Source organism: Lissotriton vulgaris, chromosome 11, assembly GCF_964263255.1.
Source record: "Lissotriton vulgaris chromosome 11, aLisVul1.2, whole genome shotgun sequence".
Lineage (NCBI taxonomy): Eukaryota > Metazoa > Chordata > Amphibia > Caudata > Salamandridae > Lissotriton > Lissotriton vulgaris.
In genome coordinates, this window is record NC_141699.1 from 735,670,940 (window position 1) to 735,687,062 (window position 16,123).

General features: G+C 48.7%; 1 protein-coding gene across 2 annotated transcripts in view; it reads right to left on the reverse strand.

The window, feature by feature from the left end:
- The window catches only part of LOC147683419 (autophagy-related protein 16-like), a 127,116-nt gene that overhangs the window by 39,801 nt on the left and 71,192 nt on the right, over positions 1-16,123 (reverse strand). For both annotated transcript variants that reach the window (XM_086943854.1, XM_086943855.1), the window contains exons 3-4: positions 7,752-7,860; positions 5,732-5,805 (exon numbers count right to left, since the gene is read on the reverse strand). In XM_086943854.1, the coding sequence (XP_086799980.1) occupies positions 5,732-5,805; positions 7,752-7,860 (183 nt within the window). The remainder of the gene's footprint in view (positions 1-5,731; positions 5,806-7,751; positions 7,861-16,123) is intronic.

Below are 16,123 nucleotides of genomic sequence, written 5' to 3' on the forward strand. Positions count from 1 at the left end.
GGGTTTTAGAGGTTGCTGGCTGTAGGACACACCAGGATTTTGCAGGAGCAGGTTCAAGGCGAGACAGGCCTGTAGGGCTGGGGCCAAGTTAGTGGGTGTAGTTAGTGGATGTCTTCCTCTTGTTAGCTGGCTGCACAGCTGTTCGGTCCTTCTTATTTTCTTCTTGTTGTTTCTGGATCTGAGGAAGCAAGGTTCAGGGTGCCCCTTAAATACTAGATTTAGGGGTGTTACAGGTAGGTAAAGGGCAGGGACCAATAGGTCCCTTCCCTGGGGTGGGTACACCCCCTATCTTGCCACCCTCCAGTGGGAGTGGGGCAGGAGCCTGTCCATGGTTGGTTGGGTCCCCCCATCCTTAAGATGGTGGGGACTCAGAGTTGTACTTCACCTCGCCTCCCCCACCTGAGGGGTGGAGTTGGCAGAGGTGGGCACACATCTTTCCCTCACTTATTTTTCCCGCTGGCTCTCCCGCCCAAAGTGGGGGGTAGAACCAGTGGGGACCAGTTGCTGAAAGCAGCAAATGGTCTGGGGAGTCTCACAAAGGTGGCATGCCTTTGCAGCTTCCCCTTCAAGAACCCTGCCCATCCTGGGGGAGGAGGCTTGGCACCTCGTCCCAGGATGGGCATTGTTTCAGGTCCCCAGGGGCAGCAAGCTCTCGACCCAGGGGTCCAGAAACATGTCTGTTGGTGGCAGCCTAAGCAGCCACTCAGTTGGGTCATTAGAAGTTGGTCGAGTTTCAGGGGCATCTCTAAGATGCCCTCTGTTGTGCATTTTACATTAAATCCCACACTGGCATCAGTGTTGGTTTAATGCGCTGAGAAGTTTGATACCAAACTCCTCAGTTTGCAGTGTAGCTAATATGGTGCTCTGGAGTTCGTAATGACAAACTCCCAGCACCATATACTCTTAATGGCAGCACTGCACTTACAGTGCCCAGGAATGGACTTGGGCACTGTAGGAGTACAGGGCTCATGCACCTGTACCCTCACCACTGGCATAGTGCACCCTGCTAGAGGGGTGACTTATCTATGCTAGGGCAGTGGTTTGTGGGCATTGCAAAAGCTTTTGCTTGAATTTGGATGCATCAGAGAAGAATGGACTGTCGAACACGGCCCCTGATGATTATGGCGCAACATTTATGCACCACGATTACTGGCGACTATAGCCATTCGATGATACTCATGACTTGATACGTTTTGCTTCTTGAGATTTGGATGAGACTTTGACTTCATTTTATATCCCTACCCTGGGTTAGCGTCTTATCTACAATTACTGGATTGGACTACGCCCTGAAGAATCCTGAATGGGTGAAACGCGTTGGCTGTTTTGTATAACCTACATGTATAGTACCAAATGAAGAAGTAAAAAGAAATACGACCACTCAAAGAAATATTTTTGTCTCGTCATCGTGATTTCGCTGGTTTATGGACTCTTCCAACCATTATGTTTTATTGTCTCGATTTGAGTGCCTCTCTACTTGTGTGTTCCCCTGGGCACCAACCTCACCCTCAGGGAACACATTACTTAAAAAACAAAGAGGGCCTGGTACTAGCTCACTCTTTTAAAGAAAGTATAACCATTTCTTCAATAAAGCAGATTCAGAACTGTTGTTAAAGCCCCGGTACTCCGATATCTAGATGGTGGTAATGCCCTGCTCCATGGCCTTTCAGACTCAACTCTTACCGCCTTTAAGGACATCCTGCATTCCACAGCACATCTTGTTCAGGGCCAGAGGAAATATGATCACATCACCCTGATAGAACTCCACTGGCTTCCCTTGCTGATCTGCACATCTACAAAACCTGTTGCATCATTTACAAAGCTGTCATGAGCAGATACTCCGCATAACTCGTAGACAAGATCACCATCTCTGGTAGTTCTTGGCACACTCGCAGCCAGCGTTTTATCAGACTCCAGGTTAATAAGTGTGAAAAATAAAATAACAAGGCAGTAGGCCTTTTTCATAAATGCACTTAGGATGTGGAACAAAATCCTAACATCCAGAAGACTGCCCCAACACTGCTCCAGTTTAGGAAAGAGTTGAGGACTCACCTCTTTAAAGACTGCTATATCACATTTCATTAACCGTCAACAACCCAGCTACCTCTCCTAACACTCTTTGACTTTCTGCTTGTCTCGGATCTTGTACAGTGCTCCACTACCTTTCCTTTTTATCAGGTTTGTAAAATAGAAATATCAAATACATATATTCATACATGCATATAATCTGCATGTTCCTCCACGGGCAATCACATGGCTCGCCCTCCAGTGTTGTCCACTTTGTAGCTTATATCAGATCAACCCATCTTGAATACCATTCTGAACAACTCTACCTCCTCTTAGATTTCCCATGAGAAGGCATCCACCAACTCCTTTGAAAAAAATCCAAGCTGTTCAATTTGTGAACACAAGGTATTTGCACAGAGACCTTCCTGAAGTGTTGCAATTGCTACAGATCATTAATGTTCTGGGACCACCTTCCTCTACCCCTTAATTATTCCTCAGTTCTAAATCCCCCTTGATTCCATGATAAAACAGGATCAAAGGTCCATGAGTTTGCCTTAATGCCAAATCAGTGAGTTTGAGGTCTGTTCATTTTTCTGGTAGTGCAATCATGCCCTATTCGCATTCCCAGAGTTGAAAGGGTTGAGTGTTAATAGATTTTACCGATTCTAAATCATTCCATAACTCAGTGCCTCAGTTTTACTTCTGGCTCTCCAGACTCCCTCATTGGAAAGTGATCATTCCATTTTAACATGAAAAGTTCTATCCAATCAGAGTTCCCGGCCAAAAACCTACCTGATTGGGAAAGATTCAACATTGGAGCCAATTAGAAAATTACACTGGACCAACAAGAGGCAATTGAACAGAAGGTGATCAATTTTATTGAAAACTTTAATCAAGAGTCTAGCAGCCAGCTGACGCCACCACTGTGGGAACAGATAGTGGAGGACCTTAAAAAAAAATCTATCTGTAAAGAGTGTAAACACTCAGACAATTATCCTCCATCTGTACCCCACCTCAGCGACCTCAAGCACATCATGCTGAGTATTAAACATAAATTAAATACTTTATTGCGTAAAAGCACACCTACCAGCTAAGGTTACAAATCCTTACGAGAGAAGATTTTGACCACCCGCAAAGAGTATAGGAAATTAAGGTTCAAAGATAAAAGGATAAAAGAAGAACAGCACTGGACATTTGCCCATGAAATCATAAAATCAAAAGATGAAAAGAGATTTTGGAACTGGGTAAACAAGGCTGCTGGACCAGGCCAACCATCCACCGTAACGAATGTCTCCCCTACTGAATAGGAGGCCCACAATGAATCTCTCTACATTGAACTCGACAAATATAATTGGTGTAACTATCATTGCTCTATCCCCCCCACTCCCCTCCCTGGAATGTCACCAATTACCAAGATTACTTCAACACAAGTTGCCCTCATCATAAAACGAATGAGTCAAGGAGGGGTCCCGGCCCAAATGGATTACCAACAAAGATATACAAAGCCTCGACTTACAAGTAGGCATTGCTCTTGGCCCCCCTATTCGAGATATGCAGAATGGATGGTCCCATTCCGGATTCTTGGCGAGGTTCTCTCCTCTTCCCTATCCACAAAAAAGGTCAGCAACCTAATCCTGATAACTACCGGATGATTGCACTCCTCGATGTTGATGGGAAGGCCTATGCAAGCGTCTTATTACAAGAACTGACCAGCTGGGCGGAAGACCGTAAATCAATACCTTTCATGCATACTGGCTTTCAAAAGGGCTGCCACATTGAGGACAATCTGGTTTGCTTAACCCATATGATCGAGGTTACACTTGCAACAAAAGGAAAATCGCTGTTCCTGGGATTTATTGATTTCCAAAAGGCATTTGACAATGTTGCCGGCCCCAGGTTCTGGGAGAAATTCCTCAAAAATGGCATTCCGCCGACTCTACTGAATGCTCTCATCGCCCTGTACTCTGATACTTGAATCAAAAAAAAGTCTCTGCTGACTGGTCTACTACCAACAAAATCATGACCAACAAAGGCCTAAAGCAGGGATGTATTTTGGCCCCTTTACTTTTTAATTTGTACCTCTCAGATTTACCGGAGTGGCTGGTCCGCTCTCATGCTTTCCCACCAAGAATCGCATCTGTTAAAATCCAGACCAATGCAATACGCAGATGATATGACTCTCCTTGATCAAACACAGGTAGGCCTTCAACGACTTTTTGATTCCTTGGCAACATCTTGTGAAACTAATGCACTGAAGATTAATATCTCTAAAACCAAGGTGATGATAGTCTCGAGAAGCCGGGCGAGACAGCGCCCCTGGTACATAGCTGGGAAATCTATAGAGGTAGTCACCACTTATAAATATCTTGGAGTCTGGAAAGACCACCGCGGGCGCTTGGGTCCACAAATTGCGGCAATGCAAAGTGTGGCCCGCAGCCTGGATGGGGCCTTCCTACGAACCAAGAAAGCTTTCCATTCTCCTGACTTCACCCTGTTTATTAGAGTGATAGAAGCCAAATTACTATCCACAATAGCCTTCGGCGCCACTACTTTTAAAGATAAAATGTTCCTCTGGATCCGCTCCATTGTGTCTTGGCCCTGGTACCCAAGCCCAAAAAGAGGAACCTGTCCTACAAGTTTTTACAATTATTACTGGTGCTGGCAAGGCGGCGTGTGGCTATAACTTGGATGGGGCAGAGGGCTCCTGAGATATCCCTCTGGCTGAGGGATGCTAGAGAGTGGTCCCTGGCTGAGGAGACGCATATGCAGCGCACTCGCCGTGATGAGAAAGTTCAGGATGACCTGCTCACCTGGAGGTTGATGTGTCTAGAGGGGTTGACGGATGATGATTCAGATGCCACCAGTGCCGAGTTGTTCACCCCTGGGGGGTCTGGTTCCGAGAGTGACGGGGAGGGAGACGGGTTGGAGGGCCCTGGTCCGGGGTAGTGCCCTGCTAGACGCACGCCAATGTTCCCTGTTGTATATAGCTGTGATTTGCTTTGATTCCCAAAGGTCTACTTCTAGATGTGATGTCTGCACCTTTTCGGGCCTCACATGGATAGCCTGACTTCTTCACGCACTTTATCACTGATGCCACGCACGGGGGTTTGCTCCTTGTTCTATGTTAAAACTGTGTTTTATTAAAAAGTGTAGCTATCCAGAGGGATAGGAGTAGGATTGCATGAAGGACATGGGAGAGAGTGTATGTATATAAAAATCAGCGGATACAATGATGTATACATAGTGTTGTATGTAAAGCTGATGACTCTTCCCTATTTTGGTATAGCTAAGAGCCAATAATGTGGGCATTTTGCTCGTTCTCATGCATGCATAGATAAGTATTTCTGGCACACAATAACAGGTAATCTGTATCCATGCCCTGAATCCTGATAATGGAAAAAGCCTCTCCCAATAATGAATACCTCTCTCATTCCTACCTGCACTATGGATCACTGCACTATGAATGTGAAATTGGACGCACTTGTTCAAGTTCACCTTGCCACTTTGTAAAACTAATATTTGAGTTGGAACTCATATTTTCCCCTGAAAAACATAGCAGGAAGGCTCTGTGGCCATGAAAACAGTGGATGACATGCTGATCGCCCTGCTGCCCCAACACAGACTCCTCCCCCTCCTTATTGTGCCCAGCTATCTGCCCCTATGACCGTGAAGCCTCCTTGTGTCCCCTCCTCCTGCTGCCCCAGCCCCATGTAAATTGGAGTCTCACCGTGCACGATGATCCTGGATCTCTACGTCCTTCAGCTGGAGAGTTCTGTTGAGTTCGAGGACAGTCTGTGCAAGCTGTGGTGAAGAGAAGAAGTGTTAGTGCCTGGTTATGCTGTGTGGTCTCTGGCAGTGCTCCATCATTGATGAGACATGTGGAGACTCTTGGCCCCAGTGCAGAAATGCAGAGCATTGACCCCTGAGAGGACAATCACCTATTGCACAACTGAGCCACAAGCAGGACCTCTACCTTTAATTACAGGGCAGTTCTATCATGCTGCCAATGTTTGGAGTCCTCAGATATAGACAGTGGTGTAACAAAAAATCATGAATGGTCTCCCCTGGAGACTGTGAAGAAAGGCCCCTCAGTCTTCTAGATCTCACAGATATTCACGGGCCTTGGACTAAAAAGTATCCCCCCTCAAGAATGGAAGATGCCCCTAAAGGGTCAGGGAGGGGCATTCTCAGTGCTTAATTTAAGCCGGTGGTTTCTGGTGCGGCACTTAATCTTCAATACTGTGCTTTTCATGAGCACCACACATTCATTTAGGGGGAGAATAAGTGATTTGCCTAGAATCACAGGATGTTGAGCCGACGCCGAGACTCAAACCTAGCTCCCCGGCTCGGAAGTCAGCAGCTCTGGTCATTATGCCACATCCTCACCCTGACGAGAGCCCTCATACTACTACTCTTTTTTTCACAAATTAACCACTGGCTATCCTGCTTTACAAGAGCTGCAGGTGCCTATGCTACGCCCCCCGGTTACAAGGATAGAAGGTATCTGACCTGGTCAGTGACTTTTGCCTTGGGTAAGGAGTTACTAATGACCACTTTAATGGTAAGGGCTACCCGGTACTGTGCAGACTACAGCAGTGAGTAACAACCTTGGGGCAGATCAGACCCCGGAGGGCATCCTCTCTTAAAAATACGTGATGCTCTATTCTTTACAAACTGATCTCATCTCTCTGTATGAACGCAGAGTGGTCTACTTCAAGCTCTCACATATCTGATGCAGGACACAGACGTCTCGTGTGCATCTTCTAGTGTGAGAAGCGTAGGCGTTGGAAGTAGAAGTGCATTGGATGCGGAAGCACCTCCGAAATAACCAAGCTGGAGTCCAGAAGGTGAATAACCAATAAAGATGCCTTTAAACTGTCTTCATCTCGAAGTGGATTCAAAGACAGAAGTCAAAAGTTAGGCTATTCCTTCTGCCAAATTGTTGATTTTTCCCTTAACATGAAGATTAATGTTTACTTTTCAGTCGGTGAGTACAAAGTGAAAGGCCTTTTTTAAAGTGGACTGTGTGAGAATCTTGCTGAAGTACAAGAAGTGTGAAAGGAAAGGCTGTAGGGTGGTTTTTTTCCCCAACACATAACATTTAAATATCTAGTAAATAACTGTAGAAATATTTCAAAATACATCAGCAGTTGAGAAAGTGCAAATGAAGCATTTTTTTTGTAATTCTGAAGTGAAGTGGAATCAAACATTTTAATAGAATCAAAATAGAGGCAGTTAGCTTGTGATGTGCAAAAGAAATTTTTTCACTGAAACACGATTTCCTCCCATTGTCATTTGTGCACCATATCATTTTTCAGGAAAACTGTATGTCTGTTCAAATGTAGTGGACCGTTCAATGGAAAATGTGCTTTCGGTTAATGACAGTACACTACCACACCACGCTTTAGTGATATATGTGTGAGTCCACATACCCCTTCCTTACCACTGCCCCGCTGAATGTGCGTGGCTCAGTTGCTACATTTGTAAAAATGATGGTAGCACCCCCACTCTAAAAATTGTTCTGGCACCACTGAAGAGAAAAGCCTTCAGTTGCTTGTGAGGTCTTGTGACAGACTGCTCTGGATACACGCTCCTTCTCTTGTGTATATACAGGCTCAGGGGTGTTCATAGCAGTCTCATGTTTGCACAGGGTCTTGTCTCTAGTCTTGAACATGGGTAGTAGCTGCAGTTTTGTGCATACTTAGACCAGCCTTTCCCCTGTGCAATTTGGTGCATTCCCAGCTTACCTCTGCACGGGCCTTGAGCAGCTCTGCCAGCTCCAGCTGGTGTTGTATGCGTAGATGTGCTGCTTCTAGGCACAGGGTATCATGGGTCATGTGATGTGTGGGGGAACCACTGAAAAAAAAAAAGGTTTTAATGGAGATTTCGCAACTGGGCGCGAAACACCCTTTCCCACTACACACAGCCTGTACACCATATGGGAGTTCACACACCTACCTAACAGCCCTCAGGTCAAGAGGATGACCTTCAGTCTGTCAGACTTGATTTTTCAGGCAAAAGCACTAAACACTGTGGGACTTGCATTTTCACTGTTCTCATTTTATGTTTAGTCTTCTGAGCCACAGGATGCCTATCGAGCATGCTGGAAAAAAGCAAGACTGGCTTGTGCTGAATTTGTAATAGAAATAAGTGCCATGGCCCAAGGTATAGCCCATAAGGCCACTGCAGCTTGCACTACCAACTGCTCTTGCCATCGCTGCCAAATGCCAGTATAAACGCTTCCTACTAAGCAACACACTACTACAAATGTGACAGTTTGCACAATTCTAGGTCACCAATAGCCATAAACATTGCCTGGACTGTGGACACCCTGGAGTTATTTTATAAGTGTGTATTTAGTTGTTAAACTAATGTGGGCTCCTAACAAATAGACAGACAGTGCCACCATGTGGTGAACTGCCATAAATTCGTGCAGTGTTAAGAATTAAATTCCGGTGCTGAGCTCCGGCGCAAATTAAGCAAACTGACTGGCTAACGGTCACCCCCAAGACGTGGGACAAACTGACCGCTCACTCAGTACGTCTTTTGGGCAGGTGCCCACCACCTCACACATTTTCAAGGCAGAGTAGAGCATTGACACTTGTCTGATTTCCTTAAAAAAACACCAAAATGGAAATTGTCAAGTGCATTGTTCTGCAGCATGAATGTGATCTGTGGACATCTGTGAACTCACCATTCTGTGTTCCGTAAAAGATTTTCGGGCAGAATGGAGATACTATTTTAAAGGCGGCAAGTCTGCTGTGCACTGAGAGTCAACACGCCAGCTCTTGCACACGAGCATGTATTGGGGATGCCAGGTATGAGGGTTTGAGTAATAAAAGGGACTTTCTTGTGCATAGGTGCAAATCTGTGCAGGATATGCTAACTTTCTGGCTGAGTCTGTACTTGCTCTGTAGTCCCCTTGTTCCTCTGACATCAGGACCCCATTGCTAAGACCATCTAACATCCACGTATGAGACAGAAGAGTATGGGAGAAGGGCGAATATTCATCATCACAGAAGAAAACATGTAATCAGCGAAGAATGGCAAGAGGGGCAGATTGTCCTTTAGATAGGATGTGGACCTGCATGATAGCCCCAGTGGCAATGCAACGGTTTCTGCCACAGGCGGCTACAAGATGGAAATATGTATCATGGACAGGGCACACTTCTCCCAGCCACAAAAAAAACTGACAAATTGCTAAAGTATGAATGAATGAATGAGTAGTTTATTGTGTCAATTAATAAAAATTGTTACAAAAAAAATTCAAATAAAATCTCCCCAGGACTCTCTTACTTCGTTACAATTAATGCATGCCTAGCGAGTTTTTATATATTGTATCTACTAAAACAAACAAAAATGATTTTTACAAACAACACTAAAAAACAGATAAGATCAATAAAGAACAGGTATAAAGCCAATAAATCAATTCAAAACTGAAGGATCCTTCCCTTTGTGTGCAAACTTTGCGAGTCTTGCAGGAGAGGGTTGGAGTCACCTAGTTATAATATGCATTCCTAATAATCTTAGAAATGTTAAACCATATTTTAAGTAAAAAGTTTCTATGTTAAAGAACATGAGTCCGACAGTGGCATGAATAAACCGAGTACTAAATAAACTTAGGCCATTTCATTCCAATAAAATAAAAGATGTACAATCCTAAATGAAGCTTGGGTTCTTCGTACCAAGTAATTTCATTTCAAAGAGGTGCGATGTGCGGCTTTACTTAAGAGTTCTTTAGCCTTATATGCAAACTTTGCAAACCTTGCCAATTCCATTGGAGTCTCCAGATTAAAAAGAAGTTTCATAGCTTAAGTACAGGTCCGCACCCCATGTTTTAGAAACAAATTTTTCAATTAAGTGCGTCATGCGTGTAACTAACATTTACATATACGAACTAGATGGACAAGGATTCCTTGTGTTGGTGGCAAAGTCTGCAAGTTGTTATTGCCGCTAAGGCTTTCCAGCGCTTGTTGATGTCTTTAATCGGCAAAACCATAAGTCTCACCATAACATTTTTTTTTTAATCGCCTTGTTTAATGCCGTGTCAAGGTATGGGTGCCGTAGGAGGTCTTCATAGGAACTTGCAAGTATTCCAATATTACTACTGGATGCTTTCAATTCCTTCATGTCCTCTTCCTATGATAATATTCTGACTTGTTTTTTCAGTATGGACTTTAGGATACCAAGCTGGTGAATAAAATCCTGCAGTTTGGTTATGTCGAGATTCAATTCACTACAGGCAGTATGCAGACCTTCACACCACGGATTGTTTCCTTTCATAAAAATTATCTTTAAAATTGACTTCATTGTGAGCGGGGGGGCTTCGCAAACCCCTCGATGGAACCGCACCATTGAGGCCCAATGCTGATAACTCGGTTTATTCAGCCCAAATTCCAAACGCACCAGAGCACTGCGAGCGTGAGCGGGAATCTGAAAGATTTGTTTAAATGCACGACAGTTGGCATGTTCCATGGTGTTAATGAAAGCTTCTGGGAATGCAATCTGACCGTATGTGATTGCCGGGAGGAATTTGGCGTTTAAACCTTTCTAACTGCTTTGGTCGACGGGCTGCTTAACTTGGAGTACAGTTTGCACAGAGCGAACTTTACTGCTTTGGCCTTTGTTTCAACAGAAGCAATATATGCTCTGGGTTTCCCTTTGCTCATCAGCTACATCCCCAGTTAGTTGCATTTGGTCGCTGTTACTATTTTTAAATTACACAGTCTCCACTGTTGTCTGGTTTGTTGGTATATTTTCCAAATATCACTACCTTTGTTTTTCCTGTGTTCGTTCATAATTCGTTGTTGTTGGTGTGAATGTTTAGTGCAACTAGTAGTTTTTGCATGCCTATTTGTGTGTGGTCCAGTAACACGAAATTGTCTGCGTACTGCATTAAACATAATCTATTTGGGGGGCGTAGCCAAGGGAGCCAACATGGTGGACGCAGCCTAAGAGAGCTCCGTCCCGCCTATCCTTCATCCGCCGAATTATCCTGGTCTCCCTTCACCTCGTTGTGCCCCAGAGGTGTAGAGTGAGTGCGGAGGCCAGCGGCAGCCCTGGGAGCAATCCCGGCTGACGGAGTGTACACGGGGCCGGAGAACACGATTCGGTGCTCTTTGGCCTACGCTTCGAGGGGCAGCCGGGGACCTTGAGTTTCGTGGACCCCGAAGGCGGCTGTATGCCGGTGCGGGCGGCGAGGGACGAGTGACGCTGGCCCGGACTGAGCGCCCCTGATCTCCGGGCTGCGTGGACCGGCCCTGGGCCCCACTGGATACCCTGGAGTGGAGCGGATAGGAGGCTGAGGAGCCGGCCTTGGGAGCAGACGCGGTGGTGCGGCCTGTTCCGCCCAGTGAAGCCGGGGCCTCGATTTTGGTGCTGACCGGGGCACCCGTGTATGTGGGACTTCTCCTGGCAGCAGGGATGCAAGTAAGAGGGTGCCTTTTTCATCTCCCCCGCCCCCCTACGCTTGGGGGGCAGGCAGCAGCAGCTCCGGCGGTCGGCTCGGGCCACAGTGGCGACGAGGGGCAGGCAGAGGGGCCCCCACCTATTGGTGTGCAGTTTGTCCCGCGACCTGACATTTGGTGGCAGCTGTGGAGAGTCCTAGTCCTCCCTGGATAGTGCGGACTGTGGGGGGCCCACTTGCACAGACTCCAGTGCTTCCCACAAGGCTGTTATTGAGGGGCTGGCTTCTGACCTGTGCTGGACTTGGGCACGACTGGTCGAAGAGGGGCTGCATGGAGCGGGCGTACATTGGCCACATCGGGATCCAATAGGAGGCGTGGAGGCAGAACGGGGCACACTGTGGAGGACGGACATAGCAACGGGCGGCACAACCTGGAGCGGGTGGACTGGTCACTTCGGTGGAAGGCCAGCAAGCGGCTTGGAGGGGCCGAAGCGCGCAACGGAGGCCTCAACGTGGTGGAGCATAGTGCTTGGTCTCATCGTTGGTGTCCGACGGATTGCTGGGGGATGCCTGAATACTCTTTGAACCGTTGGGGTGCTGGAGACAGGGCGCTGGTGAGGGATACAGCGGCGCCTACAGCGGGGGACTTTGCCAATAGCCTACGATGACGAGAGGCGGGAGTGGTGGCGCAGTCACCAAACATGGACCCATAGACAAGTACACAGGACAGGGTGGAGGTGCCGGGGCGGCCGGGGGCCCCCCCAATCCGGGGCCTGATAATGCGGCGTTGATGGCAGGCATAACGCAATCTAGGGACATGTTAGATGCGAAGATCGGGGCTGTGGGTGCGGATGTTACCCTCCTGCGTCAAGACTTGCGCAACGCAGTGGCCCGTATTACAGAGGTGGAAACAAGGATTTCTGGCGTGGAAGACGACGTAGTGACCTTGAAACACAAAGTTGCAACCATGGAAAGTATCCAGAAAAACCTGGCGTTCCGGGCAGAGGATGCAGAAGGGCGGGCCCGGCGGAACAATCTACGATTTGTTGGACTCCCGAAGGCTGCGAGAAGGGCAACATGGAGAAATTCTTGGCCCAATGGCTGGAGAGCTGGCTCCCCCCGGATTCCCTCTCAAGATGCTTTGTGATGGAGCGGGCGCACAGGGCTCTGATCTAGAAGCCTCCCTTGGGGTCCCGTCCTCTACCGGTGATAGCTAAGCTGCTGAACTATCATGATCGGGATGTTATCCTGCAGCAGGCCCGGGAAAAGGAGCCTCTAATGTATGACAATCAGCGGATTCTTATCTTTCCTGACTATACGAGGCTTGTGCAACAGCAACGGCAGTCCTTTATGGCGGCGAAGGCACAACTCGGGGATCTCAACCTCCCCATAACATTGCTCTATCCGGCCTGCCTGAGGGTAGTCTTTCAATCTCGTACTCATTTCTTTGATACCCCGGAGGAAGTATTTCAATGGACTGATGAGACAGTGAAGGTTAGGGCGCATACCCCGCCGCTCTTCACAAAATGAGACCCGCTCCCACCTGGCCCGGTGGTCGAAAGGGGGCAGCCATTGGTGGTCCAGATCTAGGAAAACGCTCCGACTCAAGGGGAGCCGCAGAGGATGCCGGGGGTGCTCCTGATCTCCAGATGGTGGAACCCTGAGCTTTGGACACACAGCCGGAGAAATGCTAGCCATTGCAGCGATCTGCTGTGCTTGGCCTGCCTGAGGCGCCGGTATGGTGCAGCTCCTGGGGGGATCAGAGACATACGTGACTTCTGGCTATAGTGCTTAACACTTTCAATGTATATGGGGCGGTGGGGTGGGGGGGGGGGACGTGCGGGGGCGGAACCATTTTTCCCCATTTGCTTAGGGGTTGTTAGGGGGGAGTTGGGTACATGGGTAGGTTGACGGGGATCCATTGGTGTGGCTGTTCTCTGGGCTCCCGTTTGATGCAGAGGGGTGTCTATACCGCGACAGGTACTTCAGTGTTTTTGAGATAGGGGGGGGGGCTGGGGGTGGGGGGAGCAGTTTAATGGGTTGCAGGGGGGATTTGTGGGAGTTTGATTGCATGACAGTAAGAGAGTTTCCACTGTTCCTGTGTGCTTCCTTTCGTGGCCTGCCTTGGGGCGATTTCCCTTCCTGGGTTCTGAATGGCGACTGCTGGGTTGAAGGCCTTAGGTCCTAGAGCATCCCTCTGGGTCCTGAGCTGGAATGTGAGGGGTATGCTAGACAAGATCAAGAGGGGCGCAGTATTGCGGCAAGCGAAAAGAGAACGTGCTGATGTACTGTTTCTGCAGGAAACTCACCTGTTGGGCAACAAAATCCTCTGCCTACAGCGCTTTGGCTATCAGCAGGTAGATCATGCAGGCTTTGTTAGGGGATCCCGGGGGGGTAGCTATTTCTAGTCCACCGTAGGCTCTCATATGTTCACTCCACCAAATAGGTTGATACACAGGGCAGGTACATATTCATTAGGGGCATGGTGGGAGAAGAGTCCCTGGTTCTGGGTAGTGTGTATGACCGCCCCCGCTGCAGTGGTCATTAGTGGAGCAGTTGCTTACGATCTGGGCTGATATCCCCGAGACACCGGCGATAGTTGGGGGGGCCTGGAATGATGTCATGGATACGTTGTTGGAGAGATGCAGGCCCGGGGGAGGCCAGCTGACTGGTGGGACCACTAAATTGGGGGATTTAGTACGAGGTCTAGACTGGGTGGACACATGGCGATACTTGCATGCGCACAGGCGGGAATACACATACCTTTCGGCTGTCCACAAATCCTTCTCTAGGCTGGATTATATATTTGTCCCCGCTCGGTTATTGGCAGGGTGGAGTCGGCGGCAGTGTTGTCCAGGGGGCTCTCAGATCATTCCCCTGTGGCTATAGAATTTGCCCTGGATAGAGGGCGGCAGCCGTTTCGATGGCGCCTCTCTACATAGCATCTCCAGAACAAGGACTATCAGAGGCATATGAGGGAAGCTATAGCTCACTATTGGGTGGAGAATGCAGGATCTGTTTTGGAGGACGGTACTATGTGGGAGGCTTTGAAGCCCACGCTCCGAGGAGTGGATATTGTGTGGTGTGTGGCGGCACGGCGGAAGGCAGAGTTGATCCGGTCGGTCGCAGAGGTGGAGGCCCTGGAGAGCCGCTGTAGCATGGGCGGTGATGGCCAAGCGGTGGGGCAGTCCTCTTGGCGCAGCAATCCTATGCGGCGATATTGTTGGACGAGGCGCGGCAGGTGTGGCTAGCGACGCGTAGTAGAGTTTATCAGTGGGGAGATAAGTCCGGGACGATGTTGCACCGCCTCTGCCAGAATACTTTTTAGGCGCAGGCCTTACCCGGACTCCTAGATGCGGCGGGAGATCCGATCACTGACCCGCGGGAACTAGCAGAGAGCTTCGCGGCGTACTACGCGGTCCAATATGCTCCGAGTGTCTATCCGCGGACATGGTGGCCAAATTTATAGCGGACTTGCCGCCGCGGGCGGTGACGGATGATGTACGTGACTGTCTGGATTTCCCTCTCACTGCGGAGGAGCTGGGTTAAGCGCTGGGGGAGCTTAACACCGGGAAAGCCCCTGGGCCAAATGGGTTTCCTTGCAAATTTTTTAAGAAATATCACTTACAGTTGGGCGCCCCCTACAGAGCTGCTCTGGAGGAAGCGAGGTAGAGAGGTACCCTTCTGGCAGAATGGCGACATGCAGAGGTGGTGGTCTTCCATAAACCGGGCAGGCCTCCGGAACAGCACGCGTCGTACCGCCCAATATCTCTCCTAAATATTGAGGCTAAGATTCTGGCTAAAGCGCTTGCTAACCGGCTCAAGCTTTATATTATGGGGCTTGTCCACCCGGATCAGGCCGGGTTTATGCCCGGTAGGGCAACTAGGCATAATATAAGAAGGGCACACGTCGCGGTGGCGGCTATTCAAGGCACTGGGGTCCAAGCGGCACTCCTTCTGGCGGACATTGACAGAGCCTTTGACTCCCTGAGCTGGACTTATTTATTTGCGCTTCTGCCTCGGCTTAACCTGGGGCCTCAATTTTTGTCCTATTTGAGACTCTTGTATACGGATCTGACGGCACGGTCAGGGTGGCAGGTGCCGTATCATCCAAATTTTCCATAGCGCGCGGTACGCGTCAGAGGTGCCCCCTTTCCCCGTACCTGTTTGCCCTGGCGATGGAGCCCCTGGCGGCTTGGGTGCGGCTGGATGCGCAGCTTCATGGCTTCGTGTGGGAGCGAGGCCTGGCTGACAAGATTGCCCTCTATGCCGATGACGTCTTGTTCTTTCTCACGCAGCTTGATAGGTCGGGACAGCGCTTATTAGAAATTATGCAGATATTCGGCGAGACCTCGGGTCTCTACTGAAATCCTGGTAAATCGGTCATATGGGTGCTCGGGGACGGCCCAGGTGTCGGGGAGTGGGCTTCCATGCTGCAAACGGCGGTGGGAGGTATTAAGTATTTGGGGGTGTTCATCTCTGCGAGCCCCGCGCTCTCCTGGGAGCGCAACCACCTGATGCCGGTTTGGGATAGAGTCCGCTTGGAGATGAAGACGTGGTCCCGAATGCCCCTTACTATATTTGGCAGATCAGCCATTTTTAAGATGGTGCTCTCCCCCGATTACTCTATCAACTGCAAAATCACCCATACCCGATCTCGCCCCAGTGGTTCCGACAAGTAAATTCAGCAATGGGACAGTATTTGTGGTACGG